This window comes from Marmota monax, unplaced genomic scaffold, assembly GCF_021218885.2.
Source record: "Marmota monax isolate L192 unplaced genomic scaffold, Marmota_monax_Labrador192_F-V1.1 WCK01_AAM20220418_F8-fsc00023, whole genome shotgun sequence".
NCBI classification, from domain to species: Eukaryota; Metazoa; Chordata; class Mammalia; order Rodentia; family Sciuridae; genus Marmota; species Marmota monax.
Window position 1 is genome coordinate 7,614,374 of NW_026692907.1, and position 22,928 is coordinate 7,637,301.

Below are 22,928 nucleotides of genomic sequence, written 5' to 3' on the forward strand. Positions count from 1 at the left end.
GGCATTGCTTTGAAAGTCTGGTTAGTTCTGTAAAGAATCATTTCATAGTTAATTATGTTAGCAAATCAACAGCAGTCTCTTAAAGAGGAAAGCAATGGGGGAGAGACTACATATATACTTAAATTATTCAGAACTCAAAGAAGGATCAAAAGTTCAGTTTAAAAAGAGAAGTCCATGTAAGAATAAATCACTAGGTTTGCATATAATTTTCCGTATGGGTGTAAGTTTATAATGGGCATATAAGGGATTAAAATTAAATAGCTTTGCATGTGGAATTAGGGGACATCAGCCTCATCCTGTGCCCTTTCTAACATTTTTCTGATTCTGGACAGGAGAGTGGGAAAACATCAAATCCGAACCTGGGCTTTTGATGAACTCAGGGAAGTCCACTGGGTTTGAAAGATAGACTGATACTGTTGGGGTTCAGTGATGCTCATCTGGGTGAACTCCCTTTCTGTCTTCCTTCCTGTGCAAGTGGGACTTGTTGCTATGGAGAAAGAGGAGGGTGGTGCATCAGCCACAAGCCATAGTGCTTCTAGACTCTCCAGAGAAAGAGAGTCCTTAGGGTCTTTTTATTTTAATAGATATTTGACTATTCTATACATTAATAGTCCCCTTCTCCACAATCCAGTAATCCCTTATTACTGTGTTACATTACATGTGCTTGCCTTTACAAGGCTATAGGATTTATTGAGACAAAAGTGATGCTTACTAATCATAGCATGGGGGAGACTTTTCTAAAGTTTGTCTGAGGAGGTTTCATAGGATTAATGGACTGGAAATATCATTCCGTGTGTGTCCAGGATGACGGCACCTTGGTTAGTGTGGAAGTCCTCATCATTTCAGGGATGGTAGGTAGAGTTTGACAATGGTTGAGACAAATGAAAATTTATATATGGCCTCTTCCTTCTCTAGGCTTTGTGACCATCAGCGAGAGATTGATCCTGTCAACATTTCAGCTTCTTCAGGTGTAGAACAACATATACCACCGTGAGTGTTATAAACATGGACCCCCCTCTCCCATTCTCTGCAATGGGAGGGGCTTGGGAGGGCAACAGAAACAGGCATTAGGAAAAGCAAGGAGTTTTTTTTTTGTTGTTGTTGTTGTTGGAACTCAAGGGATGGACAGAAGAGATGGGAGGGAGTAAACAAGGTTTTCATGGAAGAAGGTGTGAGTGATCCAGAGTCTAATGAGCTCAAAAAGGATGTTTGTTGGAGGAGTTTGGGCTTTCTTCTGAAGAGAGGGGTTTTCATATATGATTTCCTTAGGACCTGTGTTGTGCATTTGACCACAGCCATATGATTTTGTATCTTCTCTGTTTTGCTGTTTCTCTATTGCAAATGTGGCTCTTGGAAGGTGTTATTTTTGGCCACCAAACAAGACTGGATTACCACCCATCCAGGGCTGGATTAGTTTTGATCCCTGTGGCTCCCACTTTATGAGGCAGACATGGGGATTTAGGGAAATTTGATTTTTCTTTTGGGATCCAACTTAAAAATTTTAAAAATAGCCAATTTTTCTACTGTCTTATTGATTTAACACTTTACTCTTTGTCCAGTTGCCTTACATTTATTCTTAGAAATAGGCTCAGTACAGAAAATAAAACCCCCCCAAATAGGTCAGATGTGGTGGCACATGCCTGTAATCTCAGCACCTTTGAAGGCTGAGGCAGAAGGATTACAAATTGAAAGCTAGTCTCAGCAATTTAGGTAGACCCTAAGTAACTTAATGAGACCTTATCTCAAAATAAAAAATAATAATAATAAAAGGGCTGGGAAGTAGCTCAGTGGTAAAGTGCCCCAAGGTTCAATCCCCAGTATAAAAACAAAACAAAATAAAAAAGCCCTGAAAAATATCAGGTTCTGATCTGGTTGATTAGAACTGTTGTAACAGTGTAGTGGTCTCATCGTTGACCAACTACATTCTATCAAGAAAGGTAGTGCTGGGACAGGGTGCTTTGGTCCCTAAAATGTAGATGGCCATGCCAACATGAAGCTGCTGTCCACTATATGCAGTTTTACTTGATGCATTAGGTTTGGCTTGAAGTAGGTATACTGGAAATAAGGAATCACCCTTTGATTTTTAAAATTCAGGTCTTTTTTCAGGGGTGGGTAAGGGGATTGAATTCAGGGATACTCAGCTAATGAGCCACATTCCCAGACCTATTTTGTATTTTATTTAGAGACAGGGTCTCACTGAGTTGCTTAGTTCCTTGTGGTTGCTGAGGCTGGCTTTGAACTTGCTGTCCTCCTGCCTCAGCCCCTGAGCCACTGGGATTATGGGCATGAGCCACCATGCCCAGTTTAAAATTCAGATCTTCACATTTATCTCACTCTGTTTAGGCTGTTATGACAGAATACATGAACTGGGTGGTATTTATTCTCACGGTTCTGGAGGCTGGGAAGCCCAAGGTCAAGGCTCTGCACATTTGGTATCTGGTGAGGGCTGTCTTCTGGGTTGCTGACTTCCCTGTGTCCACACATGGTGGAGGGAACAAGGAGTTCTCTCAGACGTCTTTCATAATGGTGCTTACACCACTCCTAAAAGCGCTTCTCTTATGATCTAATCGGCTCCCAAAGGCGCCACCTCAATACTATCAACACATGAATTTTGGGGAAACACAAACATTCAGACCCTAGCAATATCTGACTGTCAACTCTTAAAAAAAATAAGAGATCATATATTTTTTTGCTCCTTTTTCCCAGTCTCCTGGCTTAGAGAAGGCACTTCATATTTGTTTATTGGAAATCAAGCTTTTAGATATGGTAAGAACACCCAGGAAAAAATAATACATATTAGAGGATTGTGGTGTCAGGAGGTGATTTATCATTGGAAGCAGAGGTCTCCAGATGTGAGTGGGAATCCCTCAGAGTAGAGAAGGGGGTTTGTCGGTGTGTTTTGTTTTTGTTTGACATTTGGATTTTCTTCTGGATCTCTGAGAACTGTCAGTTTCATTATCTGTTCCTTCTCTGGATTATGGACTTTTCCTGGGCAGGAAGAATTTGGTGGGTAATATTTGTTGGATAAAAAAATGTCTTCTTTTTCTTTCTTTCTCTCTTTCCTTTCTTTCCTTCTTCCCATTCACCCAAATCAAGGAGTTTCTACTTCTTATTCTCTGAATCATGCAATCTTCTCCTTCCTGTAGTTCAGTTTCCTCTTTGCCCTCTCCCCCCTTCCTATGTTCCCTCTCCCCACTGTATTTTCTTTTCCCTCCCACCTCTTATTCTCCTTCTCAGACTCTTTAACTTGCTCTTGATCTGCCACAGGCCAGGTCTTCTGTTAGACATGAGTGCCAGACATCAGTGATGAGTAAAATATTGTCTAGCTCCCTTGCCTAGATAAGGTTCAGGTTCAGCTTCTCAGCAGCTGTTTGGGATTGTTTCACTGCTATTCCCTTCCTTTCTTGCAATGCCAGAAAATGTACTGGTCACCCCAAATTTGACCAGAAGTATGCTCGTACTGCCACACACAGTCCATACCAGGCCACAGCTATGTCTGGATGGGAGATGTCTTGTGTAGTTGCTACAGACTCCACAAGTTTGGGGAACTCAGCATGTGTTTGGATTTCTTTGGAATCAGCATTGGGAACCTGACAATTTGTAAAAATCTCTCTCCCAAACTGAAAGTCTGAGGAAGGATTGAGAAGGGGGCCAGAGGCCTTTCACTTTAAGAGGAAAACTACCTGTTAGCAAGCCACTTCTTTTCTGCTGTGTGTATTGCAGGTAGAGCCAATGGAGAAGCACTTATTGTCACCAAATTAACTCTTTCCCTTGCATCCCAGCTCACCATTTTAGAGCAGTGAGATTTGTTTAAAGAGGTAATTAATGCTTTCAGTTATGGAGAATGAAGTGGGCAGGCTTATTGCTTCTCTTTGTCTTCCCAATCTTTCCAATCTCTGATTACAGTATAACCAAATAATAAATAAATGTGTGAGGCTCCAGTGTATGAGTTACCACCAGCAGAGTCCAAAGGTCAAAGTTGAAAGAGTGTTGAATTCTTCCTGATTCCTGGGACACTGCTTCTGTAGACACTATCACCAACAAAATCCATCCTGGAGGAATGACCCTTTAAGAAATAGGATGGAAGGTAAGGTGAGCTCACCCACTTTGGAAGGATGTAATCCTGGGGGAAGATCTGATTGCTACTAGGTTATTTAGGGGGAAAAAAGGAAGAAACAGTCCCCAGGTGGTGTTTAGCAGTGTATTTGTAATGTTTACCCCCTTCTGAGGATTCCTGAGACAGTTTTGCAAAGAAGGGCCTTAATTTCCAGGTCCCTCTTTCCTTTTCTGGAACAGCATTTGAGCAGCTTGCACATTCGATGAAGAATCAGCTGCGAAGTTTGTGGTTTCCTGTGGCACATTTCTAATAATATTTATACAGGCCATTATTTAATGAACCGTTTAAATATTTATCATACAGAGCTGTTTTTTGATCATAAATAGGGGCTCAAAGTCAGCACAGCCCCTGCTGGGTCCCCGGGAAGAGAGCCATGTCAGCTCTTTGGGACGTCTGGTAGACTGAGGAGAGAGGTATGTCTCAGGATTCATGTACTGAACAGCTTGGGTTTCCCTTAGTATTTTACTTTCTCTTGGCTACCCACAGTCTGTGTCCTTGTTTCTCTCTGCCTGACCACCCTTACCTTATCCCTGACAGCTTGTTTCTTTTTTGTATTCATCCATACCTAAAAAGAAGAAAATAGAACCAAAGTTCTGACTCTCCGCATTTATAAAGTGGCTTCGGAGTCACACCACCGTGGCCTGGAATCCTAGCCCCTGCCTCTGTGCTGTGTGACCTCAACTAGCTTCATCTCTGAGAACCTCAGTTCACTTAACTGGAAATAGGCTCCTCCTGGGAGCCCTAAAAGGGTAGCCAAGGAGTCAATCAAAATTGTAAAGTCGTGTGGGTGATTTACAGAGCAAAGTTCAATAAATACGAGTTCTTGCTATATTTGTTGTTGGTGTTGTTATTGAAGAAGTCACCAAAGGATTTGATTTTCAGTTTCAGCTTGGTGTTGCGGAAAGATTCCCAGACTTACCCTCAGAAACTGGAGTTGAGATCCTGGTCTTGCCGTGTACTGTTTGTGTGACTTTGAACAAACTGCTCTCACTCCACTGGCATATAGAATGGTGATAGGTTTGCCCTCCTGATTGGGTTCCCTGCATGCGGTGAACACATGTGTGGAAATGTTTGACACAATGAGGATCCTAATCTTTTTCTCTTCAAAACAATCTAGAAAAGGCACATTCCTTTCTTTGGTTACTTTCTTTTGTGACTTAGAGGTACTAGTTGAATGGTTTGGAGTCCAGGACACAGCAGACAGTGTTTGTGACCCAGGGACAAAGGGCAGAGAAGGGGAGAACAAGGGATCTGCATTGCAAAAAATCCTCTGGCAGTGTTTTTGTAACTTATGGTGGGATTTCAGGGAAGCTGCCCAAGGGCTTGAACCTCCCTGTTTTCAGGTTCCAGGTGTAGAAACAATCAGAATGAGATTATTTAAAATTATAGTAGTGGGGAAAATGGTGAGCCTGAAAGATTTAATTAGGATCTTTTTTCTTAGAAAAACATGACCTGGGGGATTTGTGGGAACACTGCTAGGAGGGTCTGGTGCCCTTGTTTCTGTAAAGTTGAGTCTTTTCTTGGAGGAACTTTGATGGTGTATTATAGAAATAGAGGTATCCTGGGTTGTGGAGAGGTCAGACTTTCAAGATGGGCAGCGTGTCTCTGAGTTAGCCAGCCTCAGACACAGTATGCATGGGCCCCTACTGGAGATCCCTGGGTAAGAGTGCAGGAGTATCATAAGACAGTGGAACATACTGAGAAAGGCTGGGAGCTTGGGCATGAGAGCTCTTGGCATACTAGGATCAGTTCAGGAGCAACTCCCTGGGGACCTTTGCAATTCCAGTGGGAATCCAAGAGAGGGAATTCTGAGTAAAGTAAGATGTGTGTAGTTGGTAGAGGGAAGGTGGACAAGCTAGCTGGGTCAGCCTTCCTCCTGTTTGTAGATAAAGAAACTGAGGAAGCTCTGAGCCAAGACACCCTCCTTATTTTGTCAGTGACTGTATCCTTAGCAGGGTGCCCAGTGCCTGGTGCAACCAGCATTTCTTTGAGTCTCAGAAGTCACTGACTGCAAGATGCATTGTTTCATATACGACAGAGAAAAAAAAAAAAACTACCAATTGATTGTAAGATGCTGATAGTTACAGGATTCATTCTGATTTCATGGATGTTAAATGTGAAAAAAAAATTAGTAGTTTTGGGTTGGGGTTGTGGCTCAGTGGTAGAGCAGTGTGAGGCCCTGGGTTCGATCCTCATCACCACATATAAATAAATAAAATAAATGTATTTAAAAAATTAGTAGTTTAGAATTAGTAAAATGTAGTTGTAAGCACTCAAGAAATATTGGCTAATTAGGTGAATAAGGCATAGAGAGATTCTAATAAGGAAAGCAGTAGTATATACATTCAGGTGCTGCAGAGCAGTGATTTGGTAAATGACAGGCTGCATGAAAGACAGTGGTATGCCACCCAACCTGGGCATATGGCAGGCTATGTCATCTAAGTTTGATTAAGTACACTTTATGATGTATACACAACAATGAAATCACCCAACACATTTCTTAGACCTTGTCCGTATTGTTAAATGTCAGATGACTGTATAAACACGAACTTAGGAATTCAAACTATTAAAAAACATGACCCTGCTCATCCTTGTTTTTCATTGATTCACTGATTCAGTTATTCAGTAAGTAATTATTGAAAACCGATTATATGCCAGACACTGAGCAAGGAGCGGAGGATATAGAAATCAATAAGTTCATTTTTTGTGTGATTAAGTCAGAAGCAATCACTATTATATGAAGTTGGCTTTTTCCTTCCTTCCTTCCTTCCTTCCTTCCTTCCTTCCTTCCTTCCTTCCTTCCTTCCTTCCTTAATTGGGATAAATATCCAGGAAGCAGTAACTAAACATCTGCTGGCTGACTTTGTTTTAGAATCCTCACAAGTGTCTTGGCCAAGGAAATGTTATCTTTCTGAAGTTGAAGGGCACTGAATGGCTTCACAGGTTGAAATTGGACTCCAGTGCCGAGCTCACCTGGGGAGCTGCGGCATGTGCACTGGCCGGTCATCTCGGGAACTTGCTGCACTCTATGAAAGGCCGGTCTGGAAAATGAAAGGCCCTTGGAGATTTCTGTGTATCTCAGGCTAATCTGACCAAGGGGAATGAGAACAGCCACCAGGGCCAAGGAATTCCTGAGTGTTTTCTGGTCAGATTTCCTTGTAACTCATCAGGGGTCTGTAAGGAAAACAGATTGTCTAACAAATTCCTAATCTTGTCTCCCCCGGGGCTGCTTCCCAATTCCTAGTCACTTCATGACACGACTGAAATATATTTGCCTCTTCTGCAAACCGATACTGCAAGCTTTTAAGAAAGAAAGGAAAGTGTCTGAAACTTGGGTTTGCACAGATGTGGGACTTTGGGTCCAGGCTGCCTCTGTGTGAGGCTCGGTAAATTCCTTCACTTCTCAGAGACCTATTTTCTTATCAATGTAGTGTTTTATGATTGAAATAATGTACATTTACTGTGTATGAGTGCATGGACCTAGCATGAAGCATAAAGTAACATTCCTCTTGGAGTCTCACCTTGATCACCTGTTCGCTAGAGATTTAAATACGCTTCCCTTCTAGAGTCATAGTGAGGCATAGAGGGAAGCACCTTTCACACTGCCTGGTGCATAATAGATGCTCAGTAGCTAATTTGTTGAGTGACTAGAGATTTGATAGGAATTTTTAGTACCACAGGAACTGTCCTGTTGATTCAGCTTCACTGAGAACAAGTTCTTCTCTATTGCGTCCAGATTCTAAGTTCTCCTACCACCCTCTCTTTGCTCTTATCACACTTGTCACAGGTTTGCTTAGTTAGGTAGCTAAGTGCTTCATGTGACCCCTTTCAAAGAATCTAAATGCCATATCTGAGGCTGTGTCTGACTTGTTCACCAACTACTTAGCTTTGTGTGTCTAGAAACTTCTGTTGGACAAGTCCATAGTAAATGGCCGCTGCTTACATAGCCACAGAAGAATTTTGGTGGTGGTCTTTGTGGATTGGTCCTCATGTTGTGTTTGCACTTGCTCACCTCAGGTGGAGGGAACACAATGTCTGGAGAACAGGAGCCACGAAGCTACTACGTGGGCGTGGATGTTGGAACAGGCAGCGTCCGTGCTGCTCTCGTTGACCGGAGAGGGGTCCTTTTGGCCTTCGCAGACCAACCGATTAAGAGGTGGGAGCCTCAGTTCAACCACCATGAGCAATCCTCTGAAGACATCTGGGATGCGTGCTGTGTTGTCACAAAGGTATGGGTAGAGCTGTGGCGTCCTCTCCTAGCACCTGCTCCCACCCTGAGTGTCCACATGATGCCATGGACCCTGTTGGGGTACCTGGAGATGCAGAGCTGAGCCGCACATAGACCTTGCCTCCCAGAAGCTCACAGTGTAGTGGCAGAGACTGATAACACAGCTGAAATATGATGTGATAAGTGTCAGGAGCCAAGTAACAATGGTCGGAGCTAACCCGGAGTGGACTCTGGGAAGAGAGGAGAGGACGAGGAAGCTCAAGATGTGACCAGATGTGGAAGAAGCCACTGAGGATCGTAGCTGAGCTCTACTGTGTTTTTGGGTGTAAAATGTGTTAACATGTATTGTGAGGTGGAACCCGCAGGACTGAACTAGTTAGTATTTTGCTATCCCCGTTTGATTTTCAATCAAGAAGAAATGCAGGTGCAGAAAGTGAGGTAACTACCTAAGTTCATGTATTTGGTAAATAATAGAAACAAGTCAGGAACCTAAGCAGGCTGCACTGTAATGGATTCTCCTGCCTCCCAAATGAACGAGTGTGGGGAACTGCATTTGGTTCAGAGCATGTGCAGGGCATGGTGGCATGAAAACATGGTATGTTCTGAGAGGGCAAGGAGATTGGGTCAAACCAGAGCAGCTCTAATATGTGTTAGATAGATGTTCATCTTGAGTGGTCTTGGATTGTATTGAGCATGCTGGCTTGGTGAAGGAATTGATGCTGGACAGCACTTGTTCACATTTAAAGTTTCACTTGTTGGTTTGACTTTATATCCTGGTAATCAGGAATATCAGACTTCCTTTTATCTTATCCCCCACCCCCCAGAGGGAAGAATAAAGTCCTGGATTCCTTCTTATCCCTGTTCCTAGTTAGCTTCCTTAAATATTCATGAGGTGCTTGGTAATTTGCAGATGGACAATTCACCATTCTGTCCATATCGATCAGTCTGTTTAAAGTTTCATGAGCTCTGGGCTGCTGTTAGTGCCCCTGGAGAAGAAGGCAGAGAGAGGAGTGGGAGGGCAGCACAAGAGCATTGTAAGGAATGGAAGAGGGGTATCTTATCTTCTGCTTGTTTAATTGTCCTCTCCTCCCTTCCTCCTCACCCCCGCCTTGGTGAGAGTCTTCTCCCGCCTTGGTGAGAGTCTTCTGCTTTTTGCCCTTGGGTCTCCTTTGTTCTTCTAACATATAGCTTTTCTTGCCATTAAGGAAATAGTCAAGAAGAAAATATAATCCCCTGATGAAAAGCTCCTTTACAAAAGGTCTACTCTAAGTACAGCTTGGTTTAATGGTAGATGGCGGCCAACTCATCATTGGCTAGAGCCTATCAGCCCCATAAGTGCTGGGGCATTTGTCCTTCGTGATGCATCTTGCAACGGCAACCTGAGTACAGCTCTTGGTTCTTGGCCATTTCCCTCACATAGGTTTGTGACCAGATGCCAGAAGCTGCAGGACAATCATGCCACATCTATGGGGACATCATGGCTGGTATGAAGTAGCATGCCACAGGACATACATTCTGAGCCAGACCACCCAGATTGACATCCTCGTTCCAACAGTTGTGAGCCTGTGATCTTGGACAATTACTTCATGTTTCTTTGTGTGTTAGCTTACCTATGAAATGAGAGTGGTAATAGTAACCTCCATAGAGTTATTGTGAGGATTCAATGAATTAATGCATATAAAATACCATAACGGTGTCTGGAAATGAGCAATCACTGTGTTTCCTATGGTGGTGAGTAGATTGTGGAGGAGAATGGAATAAAGTAACTCAGCCATCAACACCCCAGATCAATCCCCAGAACAAACAAACAAACAAAAGAATGAATTTCTAAGATAAAATCCTGAGTAGTCAGAAGTCCAAGAGGGAGACACTCTTGGGAATATTCACCTATTTCTCTCTGTTTGGGGCTCCTTCTGTATAAGATTTTGAGAAGAACTGTCTTAGGGCAAAGGGTGGCCTAGTACATCCTGATCTGTCTTCTCTTTCTCCAGCAAGTTGAGGGCAATTGTTTACTTCCGGTTCCCTAGGGTGTTCACTTTGTGGGAGGTGATTTTCTCCCTCAGTTAAGATAATGATGATGATGATGATGATGATGATGATGATGATAATGGTGATGTTGTTGATACTATGATGATGACAATAATGGCAGCTTATATTTGTTACTCATTAATTATGTTCCAGATACTATGCTGGGTCCTTTATACTCATCACTTCATTTTATCTTTACAAGTATCTTTTGAAGTAGCTTTTATTCTTTGTCTTAAAGGTGAGAAATAAAAGGGCTTTGAAGAGGTTCAGTAGCCAGCATAGTTCTTGTAAGGAGTAAGAGCCAGTGCTGGGTGCTGCTCTAGTCACCACTGCCCCTTGTCTCTCTCTCCAGCTGCATCCACTTGCATGATGCATGCCTGGGAATTGCATGGGACAACCTGAAACTTGCTGGACTTGCTGCAGGATGGGGCACCTGAGCTGAAGTGCAGCCATGCTAGACTATACTGCCTTGTCCTGGCTGTGTGCTCATATATGAGACATGTGCCCCCAAAATGGGCAGGTCTTTATTGGGCCCATATCTAGCACACCTAAAAAGTTCTGTAGAAACATGCAAGTCCTGGAGAACATGCATTAGTCCTTGTTTTTAAAATATGCTTTTTGGAACCACAAATCTTAATCATTCAAACAAGGCAGGGAACATTGCAAAGTTAATGTATGATTAGGATTGAATTTTCTTTAGGAAGAAGGAAAAAATAAGCTGGAAGAATCATTTAACCATCAGACATTTGTTGAGTATCATTCTTTGATTTAATCTGCAAACATTTTTTTGAGCACCTACTATGCACTTAATTCTTCTTACGTTCTGGTACCTATATGGGAAAAGTATACAAGACATTTTCTGCTCCTACAGATTAAACAGCTTTTATTTGCATGAAAAACAAAAACAAAAATACATATGAAGCTAGTGAGGTACCATTTGTTCTGGGTTGGTACCTGCTACATGAGAAATGGTTGTGGGAAGAAGGAGGCAGAAGAGAGAGGAAACACATGGGGTTGAGCAAGAACATTAACTTCGTACATTCATAGAATTATTAAAGTTTACAGAGCATCTTCATATCCATTTGACCACATTTGACCATCTTTACAAGTTAAGTATTTATTGTTGTTTCCCTTTATAGGTGAAAAGAAAAACTGAGGGCCAGATGGTTAAGTGACTCTCCCAAGGTCACTCAGATAGTATTTGACAATCCTGGACCCAGACTGGTCAAATCTATGCATTTTCTTCACCTCCAGTGCCATAGACCTTTATCTTTTGCCTAGACTATTTTAAGGCAGCTGATGTCCTTGTATTTCTTTTCCCTTCTATGATCTTTTCTTGGCAACTGGAGTAACTCTTTTCCTTGAATGCTAAATTGATCATATTGCTTACAGTGCCTTGAGAGCATCACACTACTGTTGTATATATGGGACCTGTATATATGGGACCTGCCTTCAGGGTGCTTCCTGGTCTGTCCCTGACCTGTTGTCCTGCTCTTGTCCCGATGCTTCTCTGGGATCTCTGGGCTCTAGCCACCCCCTTCATCCTCAGACCTGCACACTGATCCGTTCCCCTGCCTGCATACTCACCCTGCCTTCCCCTAGCACACCTGGACTAGAGCACTGGCAAAGAGAGGCAGGGAGAGATGACCCTGAGAGGCTCTGGGAAGGAAGGTCTCCTGGGACTTGGTGACAGTGAAGAAGGGGATTGAGGCAATGTCAGAGTTTCAATTTTTGGAAGAGCATGGGGTTGCTGATATAAACGGAAGGCTTTGACCTTGGTTTCTTTGCCTTACCATCCAGGGACAACACCACACCTAAGCTCACATGCTGTGTAGGTATTAGCTTGGGACTGGATTTACTCGTTTCTCCAGTCACTAGAGTAGGTTTTGCACAGTTGATTGCCAGCATGACCTTCCCTGTAACAGGTACCCTGCATAAGCCCTTCCTTGCTTTTCCCACCTCTCTTTGGGACATGGATTGTGCATCTCAATTGCACAATTTTGGGCTTTGCAGTGGCTCTTCCCCTGGTGGGATCACTCCTCCACAGGTTTTCATAAGGCCTTCTCCTTGATCCTTCAAGGTCTTCCTCAAATCTCATCTTTTTAGGGACCACGCTCCCTTCTCTGGCACTCATGATCCCTCTGATCAACGCTTTCTGGTATATTACTTCTATACTACATAGTTTAGATGATTTATTGGCTATTGTTTAGCCTCACTAAAATGCAATATCCAAAAAACCAAGGATTTTTAAAAAAAATGTTTTTCTCTCCATTATTTCCCAAATACCTAGAAGAGAGCATAGCTGGACCTTAGAAGGGGCTTCATTATATTTTCTGAGGACTGACTAAGTGAGGGTTGAAGTGTGTAGGCAACAAAGAAGGATGGAGCCAAGGGAATGGGGATTGCATAACTCCATGCCTGGCCCTGAAGCTGACAAAGCATTCAAATCCATATTTAAAGTAATACAGTACCAGCCATAGAGACATGTGTTGCAAGCTGGATTCTGTCTGAGAGGCTTAGGATTTGACCCTTGCTCTAAATAGAGCTAAAAATAAAACCAGGTATGCATGTGACCTTCTGGTTCTCAGTTTGGAAGGTTTCTAAGAGACACTACCTCCCCACCCAATATGGCAGAGCTTGCTGATTCAAAACACATGCAGGATTGAACCAGTTCCCACAGAAAGAACAAAGAGATGCACAATCCTTTCCCCAAATATTTGTTTGCTGCCCCAGAGCTACGAGTTGACAGTTTTTAGACATGGACCAGGTTACCAAATGAGTTTGCAGAAATCTCCTTCTCTGGAAATTCTTTAGAAGAGCAATGTGCTTTCTCTCTAGCCAGGGAAATTCTCTTGGTGCCAAGTTGTTGGGGGTGAGTTTACTAAGCTGCTTTCTTTTCCCATTAATAAGAATATAAATAACAATCCTCAGGTCACCAGGTCAAGCTTCAGAGAACTTCTGGGTAGTGTGACCCTGACAGCCATCTTTCTGGGGTGGCTTAGATGGTTGAGGAAGTTAGGATATGGGAGTGGCCCTCAGCTATGGATAAAAATGACTGTAAGGCATTTTCCATAAGTGTTTTGATTTATTAAGATATAGTACTTAAGTTTGTAAAGTTAGTGTAAAGCTGGGCAAGTAACAGTGGCTACCTAGATAAATCAGGTTTAAATGAATATCACCATTATTTTTTTAGTTCCTCGTGAATGGTCTGTAATTTAGACGTGGATCCACTAAGCCTTTGTGACTGAAAAGCAATGATTCGAATATAGAACTCCGTAGGTCTTCAGAGGGCATTCATAAAATAGAAGAAGACATATTCCTTGGTCCTCAGATTTGAATCCATGCAATATTCTAATGCTATTCTTGCCTATTGCTTTTACATGTGCTTACGTGATACATAGCATGCTGTGCTTTGTACATAAAAATATCCTATGGACATAATAAGACTCTGAGTAATTTTCTGTGCTGAATGTTTCCTACCAAGTCATACAGGTTGCACAGGGCTTTCAGGTTCCTTGAATCCTGTGACCCTCACCTAGGCAGTATGTCTTACCCTCCAGAAACAGTGTCAGAAAGGCCATGAGATCAGTGCAGGAGTGGTAGGGATGGGACCAGGTAGCTCTGTGAACACCACCTCTTGTGCCTGTTTCTGCTCCAGAGCTGTCAGAGATTTGGAGTTGTGTTGAGTCATCTACATTTTCTCACCCACTTCCTCTTTTGACTCACCACAAGCTTGTGCACACGGGCTTACCCACACCAGGTGTGCACTCCGTGGGCGCCAAGGCCAGCAGGGCCATGCAGCAAGCAGAAGTTAGGGCTGGCTTGGTGACTGATTGAAGTCCCACATGTTCAATGAGGATTGGAGGCAGCCAGTTTACCCTAATAAAAGCTGCTATTTATTGTGCACTGAATGCCAGATGTTGAGCTAATCCCATCATATTCTGCTGAATTCTTGTAACATCATTGGGAGATGCAGATATAGGCAACAGCTTTCTGCAACTAAGGAAACAGGTTTGTGTGACTTCCCGAAGTCATATGACTAATAAGTAGCAGAGCTAGGCTTTCAGGTAAAGTTAGTGAAAGACTGGGGGAGTAATAGTGGCTACCTAGCTAAATCAGGGTTAGCTACTCAGCAGGTTGTCGGGACTCAGGCAGTCTGTCCTCAGTGCTATTGGTCTTAATTGCCGTCCAATGATTTCCATGCCAAGTTGGAAGGACATTCCAGCCAGCGGAAGCCATGCCTGTAAATGCTATGGAGACCTGAAAAGCAAGGCAAGGAACAGCTGGAATTGTGTGCTGTACCCTGTCTTCACTCACAGAACGAAGGTGGCAGAGATAGGATTGAATCCAGAGTTTTGTGACTCATTGTCGTGAGGCCATGCTGCAATCACTTAATTTTTATGAAATGCAGATACTAAATATGTCTTTTAGTGGGCTTTGTAATGATGAGTTATGTAAATATTGTAGCACATAGGAGATGTTCAATATAGCAAGTTAATATTTATTTGCAATATGATTTGAAAAAAAATTCATGTTTTTCTTTATTGGAAATCTTCAACAATTGTGTGTATCTCTTATTTGAGGAACATACTAAATAGTAAGAAATGGAGTCCAAAATTACAAGTCTGCTTTCCCAAGCAGGAGAAAAGAATCATACATTTTTGAGATGAATTTCACCAAATGGGACAGTCATTTTAGCATTGTGGGGTAGACTTTCCCAAACAGGAGAAAAGAATCATACATTTTTGATATGAATTTCACCAAATAGGACAGTCATTTTAGCATTGTGGGGTAGAGTTTTATGGGATATAAAAGGTTATTGTCATGTTTTAAGTTAGTGGAAAATGTTAAAGATCATGTTTGTTCATGTTTTTTCAACAAAGGAAACCATAGAAACAAAATTTCAAAATATAATTAATCAGTAAATATTCTACAACTATAAAAATTACACAAAAAGTGAAAAATCTCTCCTCTAATTGCAGTTTTACTCTCAGAGACAAACACCATTAACAATTTTTTAAAAAAATTTGTTTACATATCATGGATATATTTCCATTTCATCTTTTATAGGTTTGCTTTTTTTTTAACATAGTCAAGTATTAATTGAAAGAGAAAGACAATAGGTAATATAATTTCAAAAAAGTGCTTCTTAAAAAAAATACAAAAGAATACCTTCCATGAAACGAGAATGTGGAAAAGAAAATGGATTTTCTTTTAATAATTGTAGCATTATTTAACTATTACCTAAATACTGAAATAAATCATACTAGACTTATAGAAAACTGTTTGAAAAGCCTAATGATAAAGAAATATAAGTAAGAATTTGGTGAAGGGATAGTGAGAAAAGATGAAAGACAGTGTTATTACATGATTGTAGGTTGGCTTTTTATTTTAAATATTTATTAGCTTTATAATTTACAAATCATGAAACCCATTTATTGTAAATATATAATTCAATTATTTTAGTAAATTTGCATAGTTGTACAATCATGATCATAATCCATTTTTAAAACACTTTTATTCTTCCAAAAATGTTCCATTGTGCCTTTTTATTGTCAATTCCCAGCTCTAGTTAAAGTAACTGTTTTTCAGCTTTCTGTCATTATAGTTGTTCTCTCTAGAAATTCCATGTAAGTGGAATCATATGACACATTTTATATTATGTTGTGTCTGTTTCTTTTCACTTATCATGACTTTAAGGTTCACCCATCTTGTTGCCATATCAGTAATTTATACCTTTTTCATGTGAGTAGTATGCCATTGTATGGATATACCATATTTTATTTAACTTTTGATTAAATTATGATGAATATTTGGTTTGATCCCAACTTATTTGGGAATGTATTAACATGTTTTCTATCACTATAATAAAATACTTGAGGTTGGTAATGTATCAAGAAAAGAGGTTTATTTAGCTCACAGTTCTGGAAATTCAAGGGCATGGTGCCGGCTACTGCTTGACTCATGGGATATAGCCTCATGATATATAGCATTGGTGGGAGCACATGTGGGAGGGAAAGAACACATGGAAAGACAGGAATCCATAGAGTGGGAATGGGCCATTCTTAATCTTTTTTAACAGTCCTCTTTTGTGAGAAATAATCTGGGTCCCACATAAACTAAATTAATGTCTTCTGAGTGCAGTGCCCCCAACATCTTCCCACTAGGCTCCATTTCATAAAGATCCTACTACTTCTCACTACACTGGGGACCAGGCCTCCCACACATGAACCAGTGTTATAAATAAAGCTCCTATGAATATTCACAGATGAGTCTCTCTGTTCACATAAGTTTCTCACTCCCCTCTCACTGGGTGTATATCTTGGAGGTAAATTGCTAGGTTTTGTGGTAAGTTGTGTTTTAAAAAATTGCCAGACTTTCTTTCAAAATGACTGTATTTTACATTTGTCCCCATATTGTGTGAGAGTCCCATTTCCCCCGCAATTCCCTAACACTTGTTTTTGTCAGTTGTGTGATTATAGCTGCTTTAGTAGGTATGTAGGGATATCTTACTGTGATTTTCATTTTCTTAATTACTAATGACATTGAACATTTGTTCATGTACTTATTGTATATCTTCTTGGTGAAGTGTCCATTTTATAATTGGCTATTATATTACTAAATTATTTATGAGGGTTCTTTATATAATCTACATTGAATTGTATTATCATATGTATGATTTGCACTTATTTTCTCCCAATCTAATTTGTATATTCATTTTCCTAATTATTTCTTTTGAAGAATTTTTTAAAATTATGAGGTCAAATTTATCATTTTTAAAAAAATAAGTCTTAACTTTTAAAGAAATATTTGTGTAGTGCAAGATCACAGAGATTTTCTTTGGTTTTTACATTTAGGGATATGATACATTTTGAGGTGATGCTTGTGTATGGTGTAATATAAGAGTCTCAGACTTCCTTCTTTCCTTCATTCCTTCCTTCCTTCCTTCCTTCCTTCCTTCCTTCCTTCCTTCCTTCCTTCCTTCCTCAGATACACATTTAGTTCTATCACTACTGTCAAGCAGCCTGTCCTTTCCCTGTTCTCTTCTACTAATCAGAAAATATATCCTTAGCAATGGTATGTTTATAGTAAGTTTTGAATTCAGGTAGCATAACTTTTACAGATTTGTCTTTTCTTTTCAAAAATGAAAAAAAGAAGCAAGGTAACTTAACCTTAGAGCCAGGTTGTTGTTTTTTTTTTTTTTTTTTTGGGTGGGGGGGTATTTTATTAAACATTTAAGAAAGAAACAGTATGAAACTTATCATGACTTTTTATGTCCTTTGCATTTCTGTATAAATGTTAAGAGACGCTTGTCAGATTTTACAAAATAAAAGAAAGTAAAACATAACCAGCTCTCCCAGATTTTAGTGGAAGTTATGTAAATTCTGTGCATCTAAGGAGACTGCCATATTATCGGTGTTAATATTGTATATTTCTCTAATGTGGACTTTTTGTGTGTTTTGTGGTTTCTGGTGACTGGACATTGAACTTCTTTTGAAATATAAATTACAAATATCTGATTATTTGTTTTGATACTAATGTGAATTGCATTATTTCCTTTATTTCATTTTGATATCAGTTTCTAATAGGTAGAAATATAATTGATTTTATATGTTAATCTTAAATCTTGTGGTTTTACTCTACTTGTTTAATACTTCTAGTAGGTTTTTTTTTGGTAGATTTTTTTTCTTAAAAAATTTTCTGCATGTGGAATCCTACCATCTACACAGAAAGATATTTTAATGTTTTGTTTTTTTCCCACTCTGTGTGCCTTCAATTTATTTTTCTTGTCTTATTTTCCTGGCTAGATTTTCCAGTACAAGCTTGAATAGAAATGGTAAAAGTGAACATTCTTGCTTTTTTCCTAATCTAGGAAAATCATTCATTTTATTAAATATGTTAAGTTTTTGTAGATTCTATATATCAGTTGTGTATGTTGTCTTTTATTTCTCATTTATTGATTTTCCTTATTTTTTTTGAGGGATCTTCTGCATCTTTTGAGATGATCATTTGGTGTTTGAACTTTATTCTTTTATTTTATATATATATATATATATATGTGTGTGTGTGTGTGTATGTGTGTGTATATATATATATATATATATATATGTATATATAGGTATATATATGTATGTATATGTATGTCTGTATATATGAATTTATGGTTATTAAACCACCCATGCATCCTTGGGATAGCTTCACATGTTCATGGTGTACAATGCCAACTTAATATGTTGTAAAACTTGGTTTGTTAATATTTTGTTAAACAAATTTAAACCTAGGTTGATGTTAAATACTAGTCTGTAATATTCTTTATTTTTAATGATGTCTTTATTCATCTTTGATATTAATTAGGTTAATGCTAGCCATGTAAAAGTTGGTGTAAAGTGTTTCCTCCTTTGCCATTCTAAACAAGTTTTGTGTAGGTTTCATACTGTTTCTTTCTTAAAAGTTTAATAAAATCCCACCCCCTCCACACCAAAAAACAAAACAAAACAAAAACCAATCTGGGTCTGGAGTTAAGTTACCTTGCTTCTTTTTTTCTTTCTTTATTTTTGTATTTCTTCCTGTCTTCATCTCTCATTGTGAATGGTTTTAGCCAAAATTTAATTTTTCTCAATTTGTTTGTGACTTTGAACAATTTCCCTGAATATAGTTATTTTTGATGTACTGTCCAATTTTATAATTTTATTTTGCATAGATTTGCTTCTCTCTTCATGCCATCACACCCAAAAGTCACTTCTAAGTTTTTCACATTATTCTATCTTAGAGATGTGCTATAGTTTATTATCCAGAGACAATTTCTTGTTTTTAAATATATTCTTATTAATAATTTATTAAGATAGTTTCCTAGAAATGGGACTGTTGGGTCAAATGATATATATATTTTTAACTTTAATATATACTGTCAAATTATTTTCCCAAATTGATACTCAATAATTACAGTTAGAATAATGTTCAAGAAGACCCAATTTCCTGTTTCTTGTCATTATCATATACTGTTAATCTTTCATACTTTTATCAATATAAAAACAAATTTGTATATTTTTATTTTCTTACCTAATTGTAGGGCAGTTGGAAATATTTGCACATATTCTATTTCTTTTTTGTTAAGCAATATTCTTGCCTTTTGCTTAATTTCTAATAGGTTGGTTATCTTTTTCTGATTAATTTATAGGATCTTTTGGTATTTTAGTGATATTGAACTCCTATTTGGTTTATATTGTAGATGATTTTTTATTTAATCATTCATTTCCTTCTTGTTATAACTTGTATTAAAGCTTTTAAAAGTCCAGTGATGTGATTTATGTTTTTGTTTGCTTTTAAAACAGAAAGTTGTACAAGGGATCGATTTAAACCAAATTCGAGGACTTGGGTTCGATGCCACATGCTCTCTGGTTGTCTTGGATAAACGGTTTCGTCCTTTGCCAGTAAACCATGAAGGTAGGACCACTTCTCTCCCTCTCTCTGGTGGGGGAGACTGACTGGGGTGGCCTTGGCTGTTTGGTGTAATATCAGCCACAGGTCTTATGCAACTGATAGTGAAGTGTCAAAGGTGGAGTGTGGACGTCAAAGTCATAAGCTTGCAGAGCCTTTAGTATGACTGAGATCGCACTGGAGGTGGGTCAGGGAAGGACTTGTTTCCATAAAGCCCTAGAGCCACAGTGGGAGCTAATGAAGGATGTGGGGTCCTTCTGGGGTGAGCAGCCTTGAAGCAGACGTGGTTTGGTTTTGTGGCAGGGAGTGCTGGTGTTGGCAGTGCTTGTGAAGTTCCTATAGAACTCTCATTTGAGTGGGTGCACCACATGCAGTTAAAAGAACTAGAGTAGGGCAGACAGGACAGGTATCCCATGGAAACTGGAAACAGATGGCCTCTCTCATTTCACTAATCACGCCAAAAACATTCACATTTAATGATGGTGTGTTCTAATTGGTGCTTGTGACTCCAGTAATGAGCAGTTTCAAATGTAAAGTGCCACTTGGGGCCAACATCAGAGATTTTTCCCGGGGAATTTTAGCCAGTAGTACTAGCACCCAAGAGTCTACACTAGTCAGAATAAAGTGGGTCAAGTTTGAGAAGAGCAGCAGGTGTGTGATAAACGCCTATTGATATTTAATAACGATTCAGTAAGAGGAAGACATTAAGGAATGGTGGAGAGTGTGCTGTTCTGGACCTCGTGTGTTCCATCTAGGCATTGCCCATCTGTGGTTGCCAACATAGCCATTATTTAGATGAGATTCTGTAGATGATAGTTGTGGGCACTGTCATAGCACCTTTCATACTGGTGGCTATGGGATAGTAGGGCACACTGGGACACACTGAATTGGAATCAAACAGTGACTAGGGCTTCGCTCTTCTGCTGATTCCTTGGGTGAATCACTTTACCTTTGAATATCTGGTTTTTCCTGTGAGAGAACTGGAATAATGAAACAGTAGCTTTACTGAGAGAAGCTAGGGCCCGACCCCTGAAAGCTCAGGTCTAGGGAATGTGTTCCACTCACTTGTGTGGAGCAGTGATAATTATAAATGGCCTGTGCTCAAAACGCCTGTAAATGGATGAGTGCCTAGAGCAGGGTTGTAACTTCTTTTATTTGCATACCCTGCCAACCCCGCCTTTTTCCTGATATGTTTACTGCACCTACTATGTGCTATGCTAAGTCCTATTTTATTGAGTGCTGATTCAAACATGAATCCAAATGATTCTTGCCTTCAGTGGCCATTCAAGTTGGCTTTCTTCTGGCCAGGGGGGTGGGCAGCTGCAGTTGGGGCCACTCCAGAGAACAGAGACCCGAGGTAAACCAGCAGACCCCAGCCCAGCAGAGCAGACACTCTACTGACTAGACTCTTGGGGAAGCTGCTGGCACTTCCTATATTGGCCCAGTGAAAGTCAATGATTGTCAGTTAAGGATACCCTAGGAGGAAGTCTCATCTTGGGTAGGACTTTAAATGTTGGAGTCTGTATTGTCTGATTGACTAAAATATGTTGTTTTTCTTTTTTTGCTTTTAAACTGACTGTGCATTAGTCAGTTTCAAACAGGAGATCATTTTTATAATTGACATTCATTAGACTTACCTCCAAGGTTTGTGTTCAGTTGTCCTTAGGTGGGGCTAGGGCATCACCATTTTGTTTTTTTAAGAAGGTTCCTTGGGAATTGTGGTGTTCGGAGAATCACCAGGCCCAGGTGAGTGGACAGTTAAAACAACAGGAACAGACATCTGAAGTAGGAGAAGAGAGCTCCTTATTAACACAGTCGAACACACCGCTGGATGCCATCTTCCAGGGTGGAATTGTCTGTCACCTGTTAGCAGGTCCTCTATTAAAGAGGGAACTAAGTTGACTCCCTAATTATAAGTGTTGAAATAACTTTATTCCACCTGAAAGGTTGAAATGTACCCATTCATCAGCTGTACCCAGCTGCAGGTGTTCACACCAGTTTCTTGCCTTTCAACAGATTCTATTAAGTTGGATCCTATCTGAGGTGATTATCCTATGCTCAAAAATGAAATTAGAATATTAATAAGGTGGTTTAAAGATTCTTTAAAGACTGCTTCTGTCTACTAGGCAAGGATCCACTCTGGGTTGGTTGAAGAAAAGGGAATGGGGTCATGGAGATGACAGATAACCCCAATCACTGTGAACACCAAATCCACAAGATTGGTAAAATGCTGCCATCTTCAGATGTTAACCAAAAAATTAAAAACAAAATAAATTAAGCAGCATAGTTGAGAACACTATGCATGACTGTGTGATGAAATAGTCTTGTTGTTAGTTTCTCCTTGGTCCTTCTTGTTTTGAAGGTCAGAACAGCCCCTGGGTTGGATCCACCGCAGTTGCTGCTGCTTCCTGCCCTGCAACCTTTAGGCTCAGAGCCTAACTTTGGTTGTATCACCACAGTAGGGAGCCCTTTGGAGCAGGGGATCCCAGGGTGATAACTGGGGCTGGGGAAGGAGCAAGTGCCCATACATCTCTGTGCAACAGAAATTTCATATTTGGATGTTTTTGCTGGTTCATAATAACTTTTTTGTCCTCGAGTGTGACAGGAGCATAACCTGTGAGTTGTTCAAAGTTTTAATTAAGCGAATACACAGATGAGTAATTTGCCCTTGGGTAAGCTGTGCAGCTCAAATGCTGCTCTACCAATTCTGCCTCAGATTCTCCTAAAATACGATGTGTCTGGCCTGTGCAGTTTCACATGCTGTCTCTCTTGTCTTGTGCCTCTTTCCTCATGTCCCTTTCACCTGATTCCCACTGGCTGGTCATTTTAGAATTAAACAAAAGCTCTCCTGCCTCCTGAGATCTCTCTGTGCAGCTTCAGAATTAGTCTGGTCTGAGCTGCACCTGTTTCGAAGCCTAGCACTTCTGTTCGGGCAGTCCATGCACTATATAGACCCTTCCCTCTCAAAACACAAGCTCCTGTGGGCAGAGACTGAGGCACATTTTTGGGATCCCCATACCCAGTATTGCACCTGGCATGTAGTAAATGCTCAATAAAAGACTAAACAAACTTTGGTTGAATCATTTACTTGTGATTTTTTTTTCTATGAGAACTGAA

At 40.1% G+C, this 22,928-nt stretch overlaps 1 protein-coding gene across 24 annotated transcripts in view; it reads left to right on the forward strand.

Moving 5' to 3' along the window:
* Positions 1 to 22,928, forward strand: part of Fggy (FGGY carbohydrate kinase domain containing) — a 414,685-nt gene that overhangs the window by 11,387 nt on the left and 380,370 nt on the right. For 9 of the 24 annotated variants that reach the window (XR_009227386.1, XR_009227389.1, XR_009227391.1 and 6 more), the window contains exons 1-4: positions 3,958 to 4,092; positions 8,135 to 8,346; positions 9,766 to 9,829; positions 19,706 to 19,817. Coding sequence is in view for 14 of the 24 variants with exons in the window: in XM_058581506.1 (XP_058437489.1) it covers positions 4,081 to 4,092; positions 8,135 to 8,346; positions 9,766 to 9,829; positions 19,706 to 19,817 (400 nt within the window). In the remaining 10 variants the exon portion in view is untranslated. Of the gene's footprint in view, positions 1 to 915; positions 991 to 3,937; positions 4,093 to 8,134; positions 8,347 to 9,765; positions 9,830 to 9,881; positions 9,903 to 19,705; positions 19,818 to 22,928 lie in introns of those variants that run through there. The other 15 variants (XR_009227394.1, XM_058581518.1, XM_058581519.1 and 12 more) reach the window with 11 other exon arrangements.